Source organism: Prosopis cineraria, unplaced genomic scaffold (assembly GCF_029017545.1).
Source record: "Prosopis cineraria cultivar Desert tree isolate PC_DT_omini unplaced genomic scaffold, ASM2901754v1 PC10, whole genome shotgun sequence".
In the NCBI taxonomy this organism is placed as follows: Eukaryota; Viridiplantae; Streptophyta; class Magnoliopsida; order Fabales; family Fabaceae; genus Prosopis; species Prosopis cineraria.
The window spans coordinates 4,512,313-4,534,880 of record NW_026555341.1 but is presented as its reverse complement, the minus strand read 5'-3'; the positions used below and the strand labels follow the sequence as shown (position 1 = coordinate 4,534,880).

The following is a 22,568-nucleotide window of genomic DNA, read 5'->3' as shown; positions in this document are numbered from 1 at the left end:
CCAGGTAAATCTTAAAATCCAATTGGTTTGAACTAATCTCATGTGATACTTAGGCGTCTTTTATTGTCACGACGCCAACATTTGTTTCGCTTCTTTCTATCCTCTTCTTCCTGATCACGAAATAAAAATTAGAGCAAGATCGTAATAATGTAATGATACATCAACATCAGCAAGTAGAAGAACAAGAGCGAGAGAGTAAGCAGAGAAAGAGACATGACCACATAAAACAAGGGAAGGAGATAATGTGGCAAACGATAAAACAGCGGTAAAATGAGGTTCGGCTTTGATGTCTGGTCGGAGCTGACGTCCCAATTTCAATGCAACTGCTCTTGCCCATAGAAGTTGCTTCCAAGCCCCCGCCTGGCCAGCACGTGCTTCCCGTAGCCCTGTCATGTGACCTTCTCTGTCTCCTGATTTCCCTTTGCTTTCATCTCTCATCTCTCTCCACTTCTTCGCCTTTTCACAGATTCATTCACTTGCCCTTTTGGCCTTTTTATCCCCACACCCACATCTCCCCCCCCGCCAAAAAAAAGAAAAAAACCCCACACACACTCTCTCTCTTCTTCCTTCCGTGCAGCAACAAGCAAAAGGAGCAGTGACTCTCCAGTGGCATGTGCAGGCCCTGCATTTTGGCTTGAAACAAGTGAAGCTGCTTCTCCTCGACCAGTATTTTTATCCCCTAGGGCAGATTAGTGTGCTCCACCTTCGCTTCAGTCTTCCTTGATTCGTTGAGCTTCGATTCTATGAAGTGTGCCGATACCTGCCCATGGGTTGCTTGAACTCTAAAACAGCTCACCTTCACTCCCCTGACGATCCCTCCGCTTTCCCTGACGCTAACAAACCTGATCCAGGTTCCTTCTTCAATCTTGACCTTTTGTTTTTGGTGTTTTGACTTCTCTTTAACTAACCAGTGACAAGCTGCTCGCTTTGCTGTTTTGGGTTCTAGCATTCTTGCCGTTTCAAGTTGTGTGGTGTAAGATTGTTTCTGGGGGACATTTGGTCATTGGATCTTAAAGCTAGGGCATTTAAGCTGCTCTGGGTCTACTTGCTAGTTCACATTTAACTCGGATGTATTCCTATTGAGAATAGATATTTATTTTATCTTGGTTTTGGGTTTTGAAGCAAATGGGGATGATTTTGATCAAGAATGCCATGTCCCAGCATTCAAAGAGTTCGGTCTCAACGAACTCCGAAGGGCTTCGAACGAGTTCAGCACAAATTACATAGTGTCGGAGAGTGGCGAGAAAGCTCCCAATGTGGTCTACAAAGGAAAGCTCGAGAACAATCGCTTAGTCGCTATTAAACGCTTCTCCAAACAGTCTTGGCCCGACGCTCAGCAGTTTATGGTGAGGAAAAACGAACTTTTTCTTTACACTCAATTTAGCTGTTTAGAAATTGAACCAAAAAGGAATAGTACAATAAACAAGAATGTAGGTGGCCTTATCAATCGTATTGTTTTTTGAAATTCCGAATTGACTTGAAGTTGAAGGTGCATTTGTGGTAGTTCTGCGGGGAGGTCAAGCTCTCCACTATTACTTCATGACCTCTCTTGTAAAAGATGCGCATTATGGGGTTCTAACATGAAAATATAAACAATGTTGATGGTTTTTACTGGTCAGGCAGAGGCTGCTGGAGTTGGTAAAGTGAGGCACAAGAGACTGGTAAATCTAATTGGTTGCTGTGCTGAAGGAGACGAACGGCTTTTGGTGGCAGAGTACATGCCAAACGATACTTTGTCGAAGCATCTCTTTCATTGTATTACTCTTTATCATCCTATTCAATTTCTTTTGTAATCATTGGAAATTTTTAATTCTACATTTTTCATGCAACGACCCTTATCAATGTATGTAATGCATGACAATATGGATTTGCAACAGATGAAGTTCTGGAAGAAGCTTATTAAAATCTATCCTAAAATTACATGTCTTCCTGATAAGAACCTGACTCTGACAAATTCTTCATTTTAAGGCCACTTAGTTTCATACTATCTAATTCATAACCATTATTAACTTGGATCTTGAATAAAAAATACTGGAACCATAAAAAGTATCCTTTCTCATGCTTTTATTTTTTCAGGGAAATTTAAATGTTTAAATTGCTTGTGCTACTCAAGATCATCTGTGGACTATGTAGAAATTAATATATAGTACACTATTCTATTTATTCCTTCTTCTGTCTTGGTACAAAGAGTCTGTCCATTTATTTTTCACCTCACCAATCCTAAATCCTGTTTTATTTAGTTGTTCTTTGTTTGGTCTTGTTTATCATTTGAACTGACCAACACCAATCCTTCTTCCTCTCAGAAAAGGAAGGTGAATGGTAATTTTTTTTGAAAAAAAAGGGAGCATTTTATGACCACTAAAATGAGTAAAGAAACAGCATTTCCTGCACTTGTCAATGACATGATGATAATTTGTGAAAATTTATTCAATTGTTCATCATTTCTTTACTTATAGCGTACCTGGTTTTTATGCTGCAGGGGACAAGCAGCCATTGCCATGGGAAATGCGTGTAAGAGTTGCATACCATGTCGCCCAGGCACTAGATCATTGTAGCATGGAAAATCGTAAAATATATCATGATTTGAATGCATACAGGATTCTTTTTGATGAGGTAAGCAGAGAAACGTAGTTGTTTGTTTGGTATGTTGTGTATTTATTCTTGCTGTCTTTGTCATGAGACATTATTTGTGTAAATGGATATTTGGTTTTTAGTTATATTTATACTGTTCTCTGCTAATGTTATTAAAGCTTTCAGCATCATTCAGCAGACAATATCGAAGTTATTCCTTTGAAACAGACTTGTTACTGACTGGCCTACTTCTTGTCAGGAAGGTGATCCCCGATTGTCAAGTTTTGGGCTTATGAAAAATAGTCGAGATGGTAAAAGCTACAGTACCAACTTAGCATATACTCCACCTGAGTTTTTGCGGACAGGTATTTACTTGCTAACGGCAACATGTATTTTTCTGGACAACTTACATTGATTGAAGTTGTAATTTTGTTGCTTCCCATGGAATTTCCAGCTGCAATGGTATACATTTGATCATATGGTCAAATGATCTGTCACTGTTTTAATCGAATATAGAGAAGAATATGGTACAATCTAAGTATTATTTTTAATATCACTTGATAGAAGCTTTTGCTGTTGAAAAATTTCTTGCTTGATCTGTGGCTCTCTAGCTTTTAGAATTGAATATTCCATTAATGAGTACATGATCTTGAACATCGTTTTGCTTGAGATTTTTGTTTTGCTACTCAACATTATTGATGGCATCATGGTACTTAAATACATTGAGGGATGGTTGACGAGTTATGCAGTTTTGTATCCAGTGATTCTGATTGTTTACAGCCTTTGCAGGTAGGATTATCCCAGAGAGTGTAATCTACAGTTATGGAACAGTTCTTTTGGATCTTTTGAGCGGCAAGCATATTCCTCCAAGCCATGTATGTTACCATCCCTTCCAACCTTTCCAGTTGCTTATATGTACCAAATATCTGTTGTATTTGCAGAAGAAACTGAGTCAGGAACTCCATACACTCTGGTCATTAAGGGTGTGCATAATGCTTTATTCCATATATATGAAGCTAGCTGAGGGACGATACATTTGATACAAATTTTAGCTGAAGATATGCATGTTAGAAGTTGACCATTACTTTTAGATCACTTCTTTTCCTCTTGCATTTGAAGATGGCTTTCTTTCTCTATATTCCATAGCCTCAAAAAACTATATTATCCAATTCTTTATTATCTTTAATTATTGGCAATAGAGATGCCTATTCATGCTGCATAGTTAGTCTTATGTTTGCTGAACCTGAGGGTATGAAAATTGCTAACAAGATTGATTTTGTCCTTCAGGCTCTTGATCTTATAAGAGGTAAAAATGCCTTGTTGCTAATGGACTCATCCCTAGAAGGGCAATACACAAACGATGATGCTACAAAGTTGGTTGAACTTGCTTCAACATGTCTTCAGTTTGAGGCTAGAGAACGCCCAGATGTCAAGTTTCTTCTTACGGCAGTTGCACCTCTTCAAAAGCAAAAAGAGGTCCCCCCCCCCCTGCTTTAACCTTAAATTTTAAGCCGTGTAGTGGAATCTGTCCTTTTTCTCCATTTCAATTGTGTTCAACTTCATGTTCTAATTTTGCCATCTTCTTTTAAGTCTTTTATTCCTTCTGCTGATTTTCCCCACTTTCTTTTTCCAGGTAGCATCTCATGTGTTGATGGGCCTGACAAAAAGTACAGCAGTGCTACCAACCATGCTTTCTCCTCTAGGAAAGGCTTGTGCAAGGATGGATCTCACAGCTGTGCATGATATATTGCTGAAAACAGGTTATAAAGATGAAGAAGGTGCTGAGAACGAGGTATGTTGAATCATCTGGATTTTTCCTTTCAAATTTGAGATTAATATACCTGTTGGACTCCTATATTCAAATTAATAAACTTGGTTGATCACATGAATTTGCAAATATGGTTCATTTTGCTGGTGATGTACGTGTCTGATTTACATTCATCTTTCGAGACTTATAACATTCCTTGTCACCCCTGAAATCATTTATTGTTCCTCTCTCTACTGGTTGTTACCAGTATTTTGCATGAATGCCTCAGCAAAATATCTGCCTGTGGTCAACAGCATGTGGTACACCATATATCAATCTGCTTGAAGAGTTCCTAGGTTTTCTTTTTAGTTGTTTGTTCACTGTTTTACTGTTTTTGTATTTTCGTATAATATAAATACTTTTCTATTTATGTTGGAAGCTCAGTGAATGAGACGTGATATAACTTGGACTTTGGAGCAAGGGAAATGCTGGGATACTATATCGGGAATAAGGCGTCGAATTTAACAGGCTTTATCTTGTATCATGTTTTGTCTTTGTCAGTGGCATGAATGTGTATATAAACTAGAAACGTTTAACCGTATCTGAGTAGGACTAAGCAGCGTAAACCTCACTTGTTAATTTCTAGCTATTATGCCATCTTTCTTGCTTTTGTGCTTGTTCTTATCTAGTTTCTGAGTGTAACCTTGCAGCTTTCATTCCAAGAGTGGACACAACAAGTGCAAGAGATCTTGAACACAAAAAAATTTGGGGATATAGCATTCAGAGACAAGGATTTCAAGAACGCAATTGAGTATTATTCCAAGGTAGATGAACCCCCCTCCCGAAAAAAAACCTCTCGTTTCCCGTATTCTGATTGTTTAGTTGTCATGCTGATTAGCCTTTATCACTAAATATTATCTTTCCACATCCCATGCCATAACGTTTGGAGCATTGATTAAAGGGGGATAATTCAAACTAAAGTACTGGATGAGGAATGTATGAGTGATGATTAAGATTATGAATTGCAAAGCTGAACATAGTCTGAAACTGGGGGACTTATTTTGGTTTGAACAGTTGGTGGTGATGATGTCAGTTCCTTCGGCAACAGTATTTGCAAGAAGAGCATTCTCATACTTGATGAATGAGCAGGCAGAGCTGGCGCTACGGGATGCGATGCAGGCACAGGTGTGCATTCCTGATTGGCCAACGGCATTCTACCTGCAGGCACTTGCTCTGTCCAAGCTGGGAATGGAAACCGATGCTCAGGATATGCTTCATGACGGAGCTGCTTTTGAAGCCAAGAGGTCTAACAGTTGGCGTGGTTAACTTACTATGTTTGCTAATTTGTAAGGTGCTAGTTTAGGAAGGCAGTGATCAGTTCCAATGTTCTTGTGCAATATCAAGTATAGATTCTTCCTTACAGATGAGTCCTGTAGATTGAATTTTCTTCAGATCAAATAAGTTGATCTTTCACTCTTACTCTTCACTTCTGCTGCCTCCTAATTCTTTTATCTTCTCAAGTTTATTTTAATTTTTATTTTAAAATAATCTGAAACTAGTTACTTGGCTTTTTACAAGACCAGTTTATCAAAATAATCAACAGTATATATATTATATAAAAGTAAAATGAGTGGATGTTGTTATAATGTTAAAATGAGTGGATACTGTATTGAATTTTTTATGATTATTTTTAAAAATCGAACGATTTTACAAAACATGTTAGATGTCATCCTTTACTGAAGTTTGCTATACTAGAAAAAGTCTTGTAACATTTTGGACTATAAATTTTTGAAATATGTAAAAAAAAAATTCATTTCTAAATTCTAAGCATATGAAATCTCACTATTAAATTAAAAAAAATAGTCATTATTTTTAAAGATCAAGATAAGTGTTAAATTAATGTGGGACTAAACCTAACAATTATAAAAATAATGTTCATTTTTTCTAACTTAATGGCAAGGCTTCAAGAACTCATAATTTAAAAGTTAAAAAGAGTTTTACATATTTTAAAAGTTTAAGATATAAGATGCTATTTGCACAAAAATATAAAATTTAAAATGTTCATTAATTCTAAAATATCTTCAATTGTAGTTGGAAACCCTAGAATCTAATCTCTTCAAATAATTATATTTCAAGAACATTTTAGTTTTATCAATAAGCTAGCATTATTTACCTAAAATAAAAGCAACTTGTCATTTTTGTTCAAGTATAAAGAGTAAGCTAAGCTAATTATAAATTTTTTTTGACGAGCTATTGAAAGTAATTAATAAATATTTCTTAACTTAATTGTTACATAAATAAGGGTTAAAATTCAAATTTTCAATCACTTATTCAAGTGAAAAGAACTTCTATCACTAACATCAATTTTAATTAGTAACAACCTATATTTTTAAATAAAAAACAATTAAAAATATTTTAATATTTTTAAAATTATATGAATCTATTTTTTTGGGGATGTTATAACAAATCTAAAAGATGAATTGTACTTAGTTTTATATTGTGAATTTTATAATTTATTACAAAGAAAACACACACACGCACGCGCATATATTGATAAGTTGAATTGTTGACCCCTCGATACAATCAATGGGAGCGCGTCAATATTAAAATGAACTTCGCATAGGGGGCTAAGGTCCAGAATCCACCCAAGAAAGACACAATATTACAGCCTCTACGAGCATCCCATAAATATAAATTAATATAAAATATATCATCACTGTATTGCATTTCTTTTATCTGGTTGCCAGTCAGTTGTTAGTTTATTGTTGTTTTATTTTTTATGTTTTTCTCGTGTAATACATTTTAGAATTCAAAATCTAAATTAAATTAACCTTTTTTGATTTGGATGGTTTATTATGTATTTCATTTTATTTTAATGGATTTTATTTTTTGAAAAAGTATAATTTGCTTTGATTAATGTAATTTTTTATTTACCAGAATTTAGCATACAAGGAAAAAGAGACCGACAGAAGACTCGGTGGAAGGCTGTGATTTTCAGAAAATTCTAGAGCCGTGAGCAAGTTGCCAACTTTTCCCAAAGCGTCGTGGCAAGACCGTAGTTTTCTTGAAAAGCTCGAACAATAAGGTCACTTGGGCAGAGGGCCAAAGGGGAGAAGTTAGACGCGTTCCTAAAAAGTTCAAGGGCAAAATCCTGAAGGTACGATCTCCAAAAAAATTTCGCTGATTTTTTCTCCAGGGAAAATATATTGAACTTTTTGCGTGTTGATGTCTCTGACTGTTCGTTTGTTAGCGTCTGCTTAATTCGCATCTGGGAACGATATCACGAACATTAGTGGAACCAGATCCTTGTTTTAGTCTTTTAACTTGTTGGGAGATCAAATTCCTGACCTTTTTCTGTTGATTATTTAGAAATCTGTTTCATACAAATCGAAACATAGGGTTTCTTTGATACCCTAATTAATGATGCTGGTAATCGAACAGGATAATCAATCGAAAGAGGACGTTAACTGTTGCGAACCTATCAAATCCAACCAAACCATTCTGCCTGGTTGGGTTTTGTTCTGTTTGAAGGATTTTTGGCTTGAACGGTTGGGTTTGCATAATTTAATCAACCTGATCAAACGGCCTCTGCCGATAGAAATATATAATATCAAAGGTTTTTTGAAAAAACGAAAAAAAAAAATTAAGATTTTTGTTATACAAATTAAACTGTTCGTAGATATGCTTTTAATCTTTTGGTTGAAAAAGTTGGGATTTTAATATATCAATTTTTGTTGAATTTATATATCAATTTTTAAATGCCTGATGTGAAACTTTATTCTTATGTGGTGCCTCTCTAAATAGTATTCATTGCTTCCCATTCATCTCAATCTATCCGTTGTTTGTTAATTAACTAAAGGTCAGCTTGTTTTTGGCAATAACCTGGCCTCTGGGCTGTACGAGCGGAGTAGGAAACAAGGAGGAAAAACTGAGGTGGGTTCTTAAAAGATTTCAAGCGTGATAAATACCTATTAAGAAAGATTAAGCAAAAAAAAAAATATTTACATGTGAGATTGGGATCTCCTTCACAAAGATTCATTTGGCCATCACTTCGAATTCTTGTTGGGCTCTTTTTCAGACTTTGACCAAATGCGTAAACCTCCGGGGAGCTCGCTGGTATTTCTAGAATATTACGTTGTGGTTTCGTATCATGCTTATTATCATTTATTCTTCGGCACTGTTCATCCGCATGTCGACTTAGATGGCCTTTTTGACAATGCATTTGTGGACTTGTTTTGATCTAATTGGTGTGCTAGTGGTGTTATACACACTGAACAAATTCCGTAAACTGGGTTTCCACAGCAAACAAGAGCAAACCTGAGAATGATATTAATACTAATGCGAATATGATAACCTTTGAGGGACATGCTGAATCTGAAGTTTTGGGATTTGAATTTTAGGAAGAGAGAAGTTATATGGATAACAAATCACCGAGCAAGAAGGCCACTAAGGAGATTGCACGTGAGTTGCTCATTGCTATCTCTAACTCTTTACCTGATAAGATTGTGGAGTCAACTTGTGGGTCTGAAATTAAGAAAGCTGATGGAGTTGCAGTTGCAAACGGTGATGGGGATGACAAGTTTCGATCTGAACTGATTTCAATCTCATACGCTGAATCTCCTGATGTCAAAATCTGATCAATTTCTATGGGAGCCTGAGCCACAAATGTGCTGGTTTATGTTTAACGTGTGGCTATAAGTTTGGTGTATGATTAAATTTTCAGCGTGTTTATTTTATGGGGTATGTTGGTTATGTGGTACTAGCTGTTGTGAATCTCGTTGTAAATACTTTGGCCAAGGTATGCTTTGGTTCATGTATGATATAATGAGTTCAATATTTGACTCGTCTCACTTTCATGATGGTTTACGCCACATTCAGAATCAGAAAGAACGCTTGGGGCAATACAAATCCGAGGTGCGTTATAAATATATTCTCATGTGCTGACGTCTTCTTGACCCTCTGCGTATAGCTGCTGGTTGTCAGTGGCTTGTTAGTGTGGTGAAGTGTAGTGAGTTAGAGTCAGTTGCGTTAATATTCTGATAATATATTTTTTTCTTTTAAAAGTGCAATGAATTTTTTGACATTTTGACGTCTCCTTTAAAATATAAAGGATTGAAAGGATTGATGTGGGCAGAGGAGCTGTTCATATGCATCCAGAATTCAATCCTTCGCTATGGGATCGGAGCGCAGGGTTGGCGTGATGTTGCTTGTATGCTCCATTCTCTCTTGGTTCGTCATTTATCAGTCCTCGGCTCTTGGCTAATCTAACCTCCTCGGGGTTTCGAGTTCTTTTCGCGCCCTGGTTCGTCAATTAGAAGGCCTTGTTTGCTTTGTTCTTTTCTTTTTTCTTCTCTGTCTTTTTTAATTGTGTACAGGTACCTCCTAATTGAACATGATCTGTTTGAATCATGGTTGAAAACTATATGAAAGGGATTCAAACTTAGTTCTTTTTTCTACTAGTATTTTTAACCTTTCTTATGCTAAACGTAAGCTCAAGGGTTTCTCAGATAATGAGCCGATTAATCTTCACATAGTTGTTGTTAACTTTGGTACAATCACTGCTGAATTTTGGAAAAATGACAATAAAATTACAAAATAGAGAATCTATGTAGTTAGAATTTTGATAATTTTTTTTTGGAATAAGTTCTAAATATTAATTTAAACAATTGTAAGCAAAAAATAAGAATTATATTTAGAATTTAAATATTTTATTTGCATTTTAAAATTTTTTAATTTATAATTATCTTAAGTTAATATTTATAATTGATTTTACAAAAAAAAAATTGAAAATTTAACTGTCATAAATTTATTGTTTTGGATTTGATTATTTGAATGTCATCTTCTCATTCATATTTTTGCACAAAGACTGTTGGGCCTGCCTTATGCTAAGCATGACTTCAGGCCATAGGGTTTCCCAAATAATAGCCCAACTCAAACATTAGTTTTTATCAGTTGGCTGCTATCACTTTGATGGGATTATTTCTAAATTATAATTTCTTCAGTGAAGCGAGCAGGGAGAGAATTTAATTTTTCTTATGGAATTTTAGTAAAAAAAAAAATTCTCGAGAAATCCAGTGTTTTCTTAGTAAATTAAAGTTGTTGTTTTTCAAAGAGGTTTAACCCTATGTTTTGATTTCTTAGTTTATTTTGCTATTATTCTCTAAATGTTAGAGTCAAATGCTAATTCTCCGTTTCATCTTTTATAATAATGAAAATAATTCCAAAAAAAAATTGTTCATTGACTAAAGTGATAGAGTTCAGTTAAAAAATTAGCCTTTTTTCGCAAGAGTTCCAAAATCAACTTAAGAAACGAATAATCTTCTAGGATACAAATATTAATTTAGTCATCTTACTTTTTTAAGATAATTATTAATTATGGATGACTTATTTCAGTGGACGTGGTTATAACACATGAATGACTGTCGACCAAAAATTAATCTTATATTATTAGTCTTAGTCGTGATCTTTGTACGTAGATTGTATTCTGAACAGTCCTTGTCACAGGATGTTATGCATGTACGCGTGTACATGTCTAATTTGCGAAAAGTCTCTGCCTTCCTTTCTCCCCTTTTCTGTTTCTCTGAGGAGTGACTCCCTTCTACCAAAAATACTTGTAACTTAGAAATTGCGTACATGTCTAATTAGACGTAACATGGAATATATTTAATTTCCATATTTTGTGTTGGTATCGTACGTGGTTAATTTGACAGCTGGTTGTGTAATGGGCAAAAACGTAACCCGCGGATCCAAAAACAAACAAATTATTGCCGCGAGGGACATGTAATTAAATTAAATTAAATTGCGTGCAAAGTTAATTATGTTGATAAAGTCTAACAGTCTCACCGTCTAATATGATTGTTTTCAGCTGGGATACATTAATACATATCATAAGTCGATTTCTTGTCCGAGGCAACTTATGGCGGGCGGGGGGGCAAGAATTTATTGAACTGGCAGCAGCTAACAAATGCGAAGCTTCTCCGACGGGATGACAAGTTATAAGCAATATATGTTTTATTAATTCTTCGGTCACATTAATTTGGGTAGGTGAATCCACATAACATGCACATGTCACTACCACCTGAGAGAGCAAGTCATAGTTATTACTCATTCAAACATGGAATTAACTTGACCGTCGTTCTTTTTTGATTTGGTTTGATTTGTTGGGTAGCCAATACACTAGCTTGACTCGTCAGTCTCTTCATAGGCTCTAGTCTCAAACGAACCAACCAAGTGAAGTAGCCGAGGTAGAACCCACAGGGACGGGAGGCGACCTGTTCATCGGATGTGAGATTTTACGCTGCTTCTTTTGACATGGGGTTGCTAGTCAAATTAGCTTACGCATGCCATGCAAGATAAATATATCACGTTTCAATGTTGTTTTCTTTCTTCGCTCAAAGTCGTGTCGTGAAGCATTTAATATGAATAAAGTATTTCAGCCACTATTAAATCTAATTATTTTACATGCGAACGTTAACTGTACTACTAACAGGCAAGAATCAATTAATTTAAGCATTGACGTGCAATTTAAATTTTAAATTATAAGTTTAAGAATGATTTGAACACTAAACTTTTAAAACATAAACAATTAAAATTAAGGTAGTTTCATTTCACCATTAAATTTAAATAAACGTCTATTAAATTAAAATTTAATATGTGATTTTCATCAAATGAGAATATATAGAGCTACGTATGATAAAATTTAATAAAAATTACACATTAAAATTTAATTTTTAAAACACTAATGGACGTTTGTTGAAATTTAATGATGAGATAACATTGATCCAATTTTTATTGTTTTAAGTTTAAAATGTACCTTTTAAAAATTTAGAGTATAAATTATCTATAGACCTATAATTTAAGATTTAAATTCCATATTAACTTTTAATTTAATTAACCAAATTTCTAAGTTGAAAAGATGGATTCCTCCTGGGATCGTGTTATTTTTAATAATAATTTCTTGAGCCAGCAATAAAAATACTTAATTTATCAAGTATTAACTTAAAATAATCATTTAAATTATTATTTAAGTTAAAAATAAAATTTAAAATCTATAAATCAAGTATAGAGAATTCCAAGAGACACCCCCACAAGAAAACCAAAATAACAAATCCGAATGCGAGAAATGTAATGAGCGGAAGCAATCCGAAATTCTGCACTTGGAAAACCCAACCCACTGAAAAGAAAATAAATACAAACACCAACATCGAACCCGTCGAAGAAGATGGAGGAAAATCCGTCCGAGTCAAGATTAACGGATGGCTTTGGTGAAAAGCCACGTGGAAGCTCCGAGTCCGTCGATAAGATAAACGGCCAGTCCAAATCCGACGGCAAGGGGAGCGAGCACATCTGTACGAGTATGCGACAACTTGCAGTCGAGAGAGCGGCAGTATATATAAAAGGACGAGAGGTAGATCACGTATCAGTAAAAGAGACCGGAAGGAAAAGAAGAAAAAGCAATAATAAATGGAGATATTTGATGCGGTGATGGTCGGAGCGGCTCTTGTGTTGGGCGGATATGCATTCGTGTTCCGGTTTCTGAGGAGACTCAACGACTGGTACTATGCAGGAAGACGGCGAAACGATGCGTTTCGTCTTCCACCTGGTGATATGGGCTGGCCTTTCCTGGGAGCCATGCCTTCCTTCCTCTCCTCCGTCAGATCTCATCCTGATTCCTTTCTCTCTCGCCTTGTTTCCAGGCATGGCGCCACCGGCATGTACCGGACTCATCTCTTTGGAAGCCCCACCATCATTGTCTGCACTCCCGACACGTGTCGCAAGGTCCTCACAGATGAAGACCGTTTCAAGCTGGGCTACCCCACCTCCACCATCGCCCTTACCGGCCGGAGATCTCTGCACAGTATTTCAGACGCCGACCACAAGCGCATCCGCCGCCTCACCACCGCTCCCATTACCGGCCACGATGCCTTGTCTTCCTATGTTACTCTCATCCAACATATGGCCGTCAGCTTGTTGGATGAGTGGAGCAGCGTCAAGGCGCCAGTTGAGTTGCTGTGCGAGTTGAGAAAGTTTGCTTTTGCTGTCATCACCAGCATCTTCGTCGGCTCCGACGTCAACTACATCGACCTCGGCATGTTCGAAAACTTGTACGCCGACCTCAATCGGGGAATGAAGTCCCTCGCCATTAATCTACCGGGTTTTGCTTTCCACAAGGCACTCAAGGTTAAATAATCACTTATATATCGCTCTATTTTCTTCTTTAAGTTCGTTTTGTTTAATCGATGGCCAACGGAAGTTGACCACCATGAACTGTTTGCGTGACAAGCGTAATTAAAAGCTAACATTAGTTAAACATTGTTGTGTGAAATAATAAAATGTCAGGCAAGACAGAAGTTGACGAAGCAACTGCAAAGTTTGCTGGAGCAGAAGAGGACGACCATTAAGGGAAAGACGAAGAAAGACATGATGGATATGTTGATGGAGGCGAGAGACGAGGATGGATGGCAACTAGAGGACGAGGACATAGCGGACCTGCTTCTCGTATTCTTGTTGGCCGGTCACGAAAGTTCGGCTCACGCTATAATGTGGGCCCTCATCTACCTCACTCAACACCCAGAATCCTTCGAAAAGGCCAAGGTTTGACTACTGTTGCGTCGTCGTCGTCATGTGAATAATCTCCTGTCCCTTATCAGAATATTCACCTGCACTTCCCTTCCCCACATTAATTAGTTGTAATGTTTGTTCATGATTAATATTAAACGTACCTACCTGTAGAAAGAGCAAGAAGAGATCACGGGACGAAGACCTTCCTCGCAGAAAGGGCTGAATCTTATGGAAATTAAGCAAATGGAATATCTTTCAAAGGTATATTTAGTTATATATTTACAAGTTCGGTAGCGTTAATGTTATTATTTTATGTCCCATTGGGTTGTATTTTAGGAGTTTCCCAGCTTGAGCTGTTAAGTTTGGGTTAGCCCAGAATCCATGCTTGTGAACCATAATCTGCGTCAGTCATTTAAAAACAGAGAAATCCAACAACAATGAGTTGCACGAAGAATCTTTCTTAGCTTTTTTTTTTTTTTGGTTTGTTAAATTTTTATTCAGGTTATTGACGAGGTGCTGCGCAGAACGACTATCTCATTTGCAAACTTCAGACAGGCAAAAGTCGATGTCAACATGAACGGTTTGGTCGCAATATCCCTAACATATTATTTTCCAACTTCAATTTTTCTCGGGTTAGTAATAAACTTGTCCACATTGCCTTGAAAAAAAAAAAAATCTAGGTTACACCATACCCAAAGGGTGGAAAGTTCTGGTTTGGTACAGAGGTATTCACATGGATCCTGAGAATTACGTGAACCCAGAGGAATTCGATCCCTCCAGATGGGATGTACGTGGACTGTCGATGTTCGGTCTTAATTGTTGTTACTAATTATGTAGTGATAAATTTAGTGATCAAGATCATATTAAACAATATATAGAAAATGTGGTGCAGAATTTCAAAGGGAAGGCAGGATCATTCCTTCCCTTTGGATTAGGAAGCAGGCACTGTCCTGGAAGTGAGCTGGCCAAGCTTGAGGTCGCCATTTTCCTTCACCATTTTCTTCTCAGCTACAGGTTCGCTATCAAGCTAACTTCTATTTCTCCATCTAAACAAAGGAGAAACCTGAGACCCATGGATGAATAATACAGTAATTGTTTTTCTTTTCTTTTAATTATGATTATGGTGCAGGATGGAGAGAATGAATGAAGAATGTCCTCTGGTCTACTTGCCAATTCCCAGACCTTCAGACAACTGTCTTGCGCGAATTGTAAAAGTTGAATAGTTGTGGAGTTAGTATTCGTTGAAATATGCCTCTTTGGCTGATTTAATTATGAAAATGAGGATTGCTTGTTACTTAACAAATTTTAAAAATAATAATAAATTTTGCTTTTGCCAAATTTATTTGATTTCTCAATATTTAATTATCTAGTTGATGTTTTGGTGCGATATGGATATGGGTTTCTTGCTGTTTTTGTTATCATTCTGATTGATGAAATTTAAATGGCTAATCTTTAATAATAAAGAGTCGAGTTTTAAACTTTTGTCTCTCTAATTCTAGTTTTCTTTTAAAAATAAAATAAAATCAATTAACCCAGTGTGTTGGAACAAGAAATTAAACTAGATCATCAATATATGAAAATTTAAAAAATTTAACATTAAATTGGATCCTCCAAATTAAATTTAGGCCAGATTTATAATAATTTTTATATTAATAAATATAAAATAGAAATATAAAACAATGTTTTAAATCTAAACCAACTAAATTAAAATAGAAATATTGTTTAGATCTAATTTGAAGGATTAATTTAATATTAAAATTTTTATAATGTTTCCATAATGACCATCCAAATGCGTATTTTGCATAATTTAGGTTTAAAACTTTTAATTTATAAATTTTTTAAAAAGGTTCCAGTTTTATACATTTTAATTGTTAGTAGTGTATTTATCAAAATAAAAGAATTATAAAAAAATTTAATATTAAATTTGAATTGTTCAAAATATATTTAGATAATCACTATGTGAAAAATTTAAAAATTTTAATATTAAATTGAATTTTTCAAATTAAATTTAGGCCAAATTTATGATAATTTTTATATTAATAAATATAAAATGTAAATATAAAATTTTTTTTTAAATTTAGACCAATTAGATTATAATATAAATAGTCTAAATCTCATCTTGAACAATGATGCCTAACAAGCATTCTATATGAATTTGGATTTAATGACTGTACTTAGTATAGACATTGAGTGCTTGTAACATTTAAATTATTAAAATCCAAATTATCAATTGGTTAGATAAAGTCGCTCATTTATTAATCTTAAGTGGGGTATAAATTTAGAATCATTAATTTAAATTTTAATGATTTAAATGCTACAAGCACTCAGTACTTATTTTAAGTACAGTCACTAAATTCAAATTCCATCCTATATTATTTATTTGCCCTCGTACATCTATAGCTCCAAATATATTAATTAATTAGATCCAATTGGAGAGTTTAATATTTAATATTCAACTAGATATTATACTAGTATGATGCACGGGACATTAATTTTTCCTTTGATTATAGTGAAATGGATGATAATAGGATGGAGGAGATACTTAATGATTTCAATAAAAAAAATAGACAAATAGTATTATAAAATTTTAAATGAAATTTTTTAAAATTTATATTATATATTCTCTCCTAATTAATGAGTTTAAATAGGGATAATATTATTTTATAATCTCTATAATTTTAATTATAGGGCTCCTTTTAGGAGAATTTAGTTGTTTTCAAAATATACCCAATACTTTAATTTTTAGATCAAGCAAAATTCTAAAAAATATCATATATTATAATTCAAGAGTAGCATAAATTAAAAATTTTGGTATGTTCTTTTTTTAGGCCCACACCTCAATTTTTTTTTTAATGCAAAGTCCACAACTCCCACCTCTTCTAACTACATAATTTTTATAAAAAAAAAAGCCTAAAAAAATGTCAAAATTAGGTTGATGGGAAAGAACTTAGGAGTCTTTTGTTCATAATGCTGCAGTGATTTTATTTTCTTTCATGCAGACTATATTATAGTACTTTTGGGGCTCTATCAGTTTCTTCCTGTTGGCTAAGTAAACGGCAAATCTCGATATTGCTTAGCCGAGAGTCGGTAGAATATACAGTCAAATAAATATAATTTCGAAGAAACTATGAATGAAACATTGAAACCCACCTCTTAATTTCTTGACTCACCTGACTTTCTCTTTCCGGTTTCCACCCAACCGGGGACACCGGGTCAGAATATTTAGTTCCACTGTTCTACGTTTTTAACCCCAACCAAGACTGAGTCAACCCAATAAACAGTACCTCATCCTCGTCCCACGGAACGACTGACCTACGTTTATGATAGTGGGGGCAAGTGTCCACACTAACCACTAACAAAAAGTAAATATTACATGTAGGTCCATTTTATATAAAGCACAACACATGTAACTCCCTTAATGCCCCCTCTAAGAAATTTCATTTTGTCCCCAAGTCAATAAATAAATACACGTTTGAACCCATTTATTTTTTAAAAAAACATGAAACCTATATTTAAAAATATAGTTTTATATTGTATTGGTTATAAAAATATGCCAGTCCGTCACAGGTTAAAATTTGAAAAATATTGGTTATATATTAATTTAACAAATATTTATAATTATATTTTTATAAAGTTTTAATATTTATATTTGGTTAAAATTTGCCCCTGCTAATTAAATTTTCTGGACTCTCATCCATAATCAAATATGTATTTTATAAAGGGAAGGGGGGGGGGCGCTAAGTAAATAGCTTGGCCTCTTTGGTCAACAAACAGTTGCTTGGAGAGGTGTTTATGGAAAACAATACGTGGCATTTCTGACAAATACTCGAAGAGTCCTAGTGGTTTGGTTTACTGGAGGCATAATTTGAACCTGATAACTTAACAAGCAGCGTCTTTGATGCACTCTTTTGGACCACACAAGAATCTAATTCGGATGGATTGCTCGGCTCTACTGACTCTGATCATCCAGCCATCTTCAGACGGGCTTGAGTTGATGACCTTGAAGCAAGTTAATTGATTTGTTTAGTGATATTATGCATTCCCCTTCAACAAGCCACGACATCATCAGTGCTCCATGACCTGGGACAGGGTTTTAATCATGTCTAAGAACTAATTCTCCCAACCGGGCATGTTAAGTGGAATTAAGGTCGTGCAAGTGTTTCGGTTTCTCTTTTTCTGGCAGATCCATGAACACTGCTTCCCCTAGATGGTCCTGCATTATATTTTCAGATTCCTTACGCTAATCAGGAATGTGACGACGACACATGATTCGAACTTCAAGCGAACGAATGAAGATAAACGGATGGAGCAAGTGGCATTAACTCATGTGAATAGAGAACTAACAAGGTGTGAATTTAAGTAGATACGTGTCATTGTGTACAATACCGGTGGGGATGTATCTGGAGAACACAAGATCTTGAGAGTACTAGCAGCGGAAGAACCCCAGTTATAAGCGCCACTACAATGTTTCTGATATATTAGAATGCAGACTATGTTCACTGGTCACGCCTTCATTTATCCCTCCAAAAAGGTGATGCTGTGTTGGGACGAATTACAAGAAACCTTTTTTTATATGTGGAGCAAAAGTGCCGCTTAATACAGTTCAACTCACCTGGCCCCCGAGTGTTTTGGAATTTTCTAGAAAAGAAAGGATCACAAACCGAGACCTTTTTTTTTTTTTTGGAATCAAAATCTGGAATTCATTCAAAACAAGAATTCACAGAAACAGGAACCGTACAATACACCAAAAACAAATGTAGAGGAAGCAAACTCAGTCATCATTCACCTCCTAACTAACCGACACTTTAGACATGATCCGAATAGATTTGAACTCGCGCATGTGGATAATAATCTTAGGTGCTCAGGTGCTCATCGAGATAATGAACATCTGAATAGTTCAGATTTAATAAATTATTTTATATTTATTAAAATAAAAATTATATAAATTTTTTTATCAATTAGATTTCTATTTAATTTGAAGAGTTCAATTTAATATTATTTTTTTAATTTTTATATATTAACTAATCAGATGTCTCTGTATATATCAATTTAATATTAAATTTTTTATAATTTTATATTTTCACTACTCATATGTGTTCTACACAATTCAGGTTTAATGAAAATATAAAATATTTTTTTAAAAAAATTGCAAGTTTAAAATTTTTAATCTAACAGTGTAGGGTATATTGGGCAGTTAATATATAAAAATTTTAATATTAAATTAAAATTTTCAAGTTAAACCTAGATCTGATAGATAATAAAAAAATTCATTATAATTCTTTAATATTCCTTCTGTTAAAAAAATGTAAGGCATTTTTTAAAGAGTTAGATATTAAAAAATATAACATATTTTTAGCCTTTTAAAATATAATTATTATTTTTTTCAAAAGTGTCTCTATTAATAATGACTTTATATTTATTGCAGGATATTTAATAAGGATAAATATAAAAAAATAGGGTTAGTTGAAAAGTAGATAACTATTTTATTAAGGGTGAGATTCGGTTAAAAATGTCTTATATTTTTTGAACGGAAGGAGTAATTTTTATAAAATTTTATTTTAATAAATATAAAATAACCTATTAAATCTGGACCTCAGATTTCATTAGCACCATCACCCAAGATGGATCCGTAATAATGCAGCTCGAGTCTTTTTAGCCCCTTTTTCTTGGTTTTGGTTGAAAGAGCCTTTCAAACCGCTTGCACCAAGTAACCATGTACCCCCAAAAAAAAAAAAAAAACCTACCAAGTAACAACCATTACAATAGCTGGACACTCTCGCTGCCAATTCTCTTGACGAAAAAAGTTAATACTCATTTCGTGGGCTTTGATGAAAGGGAAAAAACAACCTGGACAACCAGAGCCACATGGGCTTAAATAGAATCTGTGGGCTTTACCAGGATGGTACTTCATGGAGCGCACTGCGGTCGGTCTTGTATGGTTTGGGTTCCTTCATTTTACCTCCGATGAGGGATTTTGACGACTTAAGTGACCAGTTAGAGGAAGTGATTCCAGCGAGGCTAATATGAGACAGTGGTGAACTGGTGATGGTGTAGTCGAACCAATGTGTAGGCTATCAGAATAAAGGAACTTGACTTGCGCAAAATTTATCCTTTTGAATTTGAATAAAAGGAGCAAAGTGAAAGAATCATGTGGTCAATATATGTGTGTATTTCCCCTTTTTATGTTTTACAAGTCCTTTCATGGTTCGTTATCCATAACGCAACACTTGTCTCCTTTGACACTTACTTTAATGACGTCCCATTCATTTTAAACGTCCCTGGTTCAGTCAATGGCTTTATTACTTCCAGCTACTACAAAATCCAAAAAACAGTGTTTTTTCTTCGAGCCAAGATACTTTATTTTCTTTATGCGTCTGATATGTAGTTCACTTTTAGGCCGGGGCTAAGCAGTTTTTCAAATTGTGTAGGGAGACCTGCATTCTGGCGTTCTGGGTGATTTGAAAATGACTACTTTACCTTTTTTTTCAACTTTGACCTTCCTTTGTTATTTTGCACTATTTTTCTACTTTGAGAACTTTCCATCGACAATATCTCTGTTTCATTAAGTGATGACGAACGTATTCAAATTTTAAATTCAACTTACTCAAAAATATCCCAAATCTTCTAATTCAAAGATGTACTGGTGGAACTGGTCAACTAAGTTAATTTATTTCAGCTTGTTCAGCGGTTTGGTTGAGCGGAGATTTTTTTTTTCCATGCACATGCATATATGGTCAGGAAGAGAAGCTTTTGCAGGCATAATTGTGGTAGTAATACGTCATTGTTTAAAAGTCGTGACTCGTGATAGAAAAAATAAGAGAGAACTAAAAAAGAATAAAAATTGAAACGTGGGTACGTTGGTTGGGCCTGGTTTTGAAGTTTGAAAATAGAAAGGAAGAATATGAAATATTGTTGGGGATTGCGATGAATGAATGGCCAATGATATGATATGATAGTTCGGAGTCCCGGTCCTTGACGGCACGTATGTCAAAAGCAGGTGACATGAATGAAGCATGGCCTTTTATTTTAAGCCATTGCTTAATTTGTTTGATGTCATTAAATGAACATCTTAATGCTTGAACGATGAAGACAAGAGAACAAGTAATATAATAAGAGCAGGCACGTTGTAGAAGGAGCCAGAGAAGCAAATGGAGCAGAGACTCGAAAACCGAAACGTAAAAGAGTGAGGAATATAAGATAGCTTTGCTTGGAAGAGCAGGCAGTTAGGATTGGGAGAGTTTACTTAAATTTAAATTTGATTTAGGTTTTAGGCCAAAGGTTAAATCTAGAATTGGGTATGGCTCACTTACACTACACTATAGCAAGCGTGTATCGGTTGAAGATATATTTTTTGGGAGACCGATCCGTTTTGTGCCTTCCCATGTTTCCTTTGACCCCATTTTCTCACTCAAGCCTACTCTATTTTATGCAACTTAACTTTATTTAATAATTTCATCTTCCATTTATGTATACAAAGTGTTTCTACTCCAATTTTGCGTGCTAATAAAAACTTATTATTTAAGTGAAAGTATGTAAATTATAATAAATTTTCAGTTTTTTCTACAATAATGTTATAATTAATATCATAAAATTAAAATACATGGTTATTGTGTTTTTTTTCTCATTTTCAAGACAATGAAAGCAAAATTGTTCAATCATTTAAAAATATCACAGCACTTTTTATATTTAAATATGAAATAAACTTATAGTAAAACTTTTATTTTGGGCTTTGGCTTCCTTCCTGTAAAAAAATAAAAAAAAAATAAAAGAAGAAGCTTATAGAAATCATCCTATATATAAGGATGAGAGAGTGTATTTAAAAAAATATATAATTTTTAAAATACAAATATAATTTTTATGTTACACATATTTATTTATATACAGAATAATTTTGTTATTTATTGCAAAAATGTAATAAAAAATGCATTTGAATTGAGCTCTGTCGCCTCACTCTGTGGTAGAGTTGTTCGAACCTTAAAATTACCAGTAAGCATTAAAAAAAAAACTGTAGGAAATTATAATAAAAACATAAATAAAAAATGTAATAAGATTTTAAACTATTTTAAGGCCAGTTGACGCATTTTTAAATCTTTTATTGTTTTAATCATAATTATTTAAATCAATAATAAAAAAACTGTCAACGGATGATTAAGCGGAGAGAGACGGAGAAGAGGGGACAGGAGATGAGGTCATGAGAATCGGTGGGGCTACGTTTCTGCAGCACTGTCAAAGGTCGTTGACCGACTGATCACTGTCCTCCTATTCCTACCCCTCCACCCCCTTTGTTTTTACTTGTCACTGCCATTGTTGTCGGTTTTTATTTTAGTTCCCCTTTTCTCTCAGCTCTTTTCTTTTCCTGTCTTTAGTTCATGGCTTAGGAGTTCTTCCACTAAACTCTGCTCCGTTGGTAGCCATTTTCTTTTGCACACGTCTTTGACCTTCAATTTATTTCCCAAGATTTCGTTCATTATCTTGCTAGAATTTGCATCTCCTTGATGGCATAATTGGATTAATGAACATCTGCATTTTAATTTGAGTTAGATTTTTTTATTATTTAAAAACACAAAATTTTATAAATTTGACCAAATTTATTTTAAATTGTAATTCTTTTATAATTTCAAATTTTCTCTATATTATAATTATTTAAAATTTTAATTATTTTAAATATTTTATTCTCTTTGTGTTTTCA

At 34.5% G+C, this 22,568-nt stretch overlaps 2 protein-coding genes and 1 long non-coding RNA gene across 8 annotated transcripts; all 3 read left to right on the top strand.

Moving 5' to 3' along the window:
• The first annotated feature begins 289 nt into the window (after positions 1-289).
• LOC129321443 (serine/threonine-protein kinase BSK2) lies at positions 290-5,797 on the top strand. Of its 2 annotated transcripts, none has more exons than XM_054967203.1 (10): positions 290-851; positions 1,123-1,346; positions 1,620-1,755; positions 2,480-2,613; positions 2,831-2,936; positions 3,352-3,446; positions 3,859-4,047; positions 4,205-4,363; positions 5,029-5,142; positions 5,393-5,797. In XM_054967203.1, exons 1-10 carry the CDS (start codon positions 767-769, stop codon positions 5,642-5,644), a joined length of 1,494 nt encoding a protein of 497 aa, XP_054823178.1. In that variant the 5' UTR covers positions 290-766; the 3' UTR covers positions 5,645-5,797. The 2 variants fall into 2 exon arrangements, with proteins under 2 accessions (XP_054823178.1, XP_054823179.1); XM_054967204.1 differs by having other exon boundaries at positions 292-851; positions 3,361-3,446.
• Positions 5,798-6,975: 1,178 nt separating this feature from the next.
• On the top strand, positions 6,976-11,715 carry LOC129321677 (uncharacterized). Of its 3 annotated transcripts, XR_008596075.1 has the most exons (6): positions 7,050-7,064; positions 7,256-7,475; positions 8,719-8,779; positions 8,873-9,232; positions 11,184-11,358; positions 11,487-11,715. It is a non-coding gene; the product is annotated as an uncharacterized LOC129321677 (long non-coding RNA). The 3 variants fall into 3 exon arrangements; XR_008596074.1 differs by lacking the exons at positions 11,184-11,358; positions 11,487-11,715 and adding an exon at positions 9,429-9,759; XR_008596073.1 differs by lacking the exons at positions 11,184-11,358; positions 11,487-11,715 and having other exon boundaries at positions 6,976-7,064; positions 8,873-9,154.
• A 1,041-nt stretch (positions 11,716-12,756) lies between these two features.
• Positions 12,757-15,217, top strand: LOC129323184 (beta-amyrin 11-oxidase-like). 3 transcript variants are annotated; one of them, XM_054969780.1, is made up of 8 exons: positions 12,766-12,873; positions 13,015-13,498; positions 13,658-13,912; positions 14,051-14,140; positions 14,381-14,459; positions 14,560-14,666; positions 14,772-14,893; positions 15,009-15,217. In XM_054969780.1, exons 1-8 carry the CDS (start codon positions 12,782-12,784, stop codon positions 15,100-15,102), a joined length of 1,323 nt encoding a protein of 440 aa, XP_054825755.1. In that variant the 5' UTR covers positions 12,766-12,781; the 3' UTR covers positions 15,103-15,217. The 3 variants fall into 3 exon arrangements, with proteins under 3 accessions (XP_054825754.1, XP_054825755.1, XP_054825756.1); XM_054969781.1 differs by having other exon boundaries at positions 12,796-12,920; XM_054969779.1 differs by having other exon boundaries at positions 12,757-13,498.
• The last annotated feature ends 7,351 nt before the right edge of the window (positions 15,218-22,568 follow it).

Excerpts from the sequence above, each read along its gene's own strand:
- LOC129323184 (XM_054969779.1), top strand. The coding sequence starts at position 12,782 with ATGGAGATATTTGATGCGGTGATGGTCGGAGCGGCTCTTGTGTTGGGC. Across the intron at positions 14,141-14,380 it reads AAATGGAATATCTTTCAAAG|GTTATTGACGAGGTGCTGCG; the intron begins GTATATTTAGTT and ends ATTTTTATTCAG. Across the intron at positions 14,667-14,771 it reads TCGATCCCTCCAGATGGGAT|AATTTCAAAGGGAAGGCAGG; the intron begins GTACGTGGACTG and ends AATGTGGTGCAG.
- LOC129321443 (XM_054967203.1), top strand. The coding sequence starts at position 767 with ATGGGTTGCTTGAACTCTAAAACAGCTCACCTTCACTCCCCTGACGAT. Across the intron at positions 2,614-2,830 it reads ACAGGATTCTTTTTGATGAG|GAAGGTGATCCCCGATTGTC; the intron begins GTAAGCAGAGAA and ends ACTTCTTGTCAG. Across the intron at positions 5,143-5,392 it reads CAATTGAGTATTATTCCAAG|TTGGTGGTGATGATGTCAGT; the intron begins GTAGATGAACCC and ends TGGTTTGAACAG.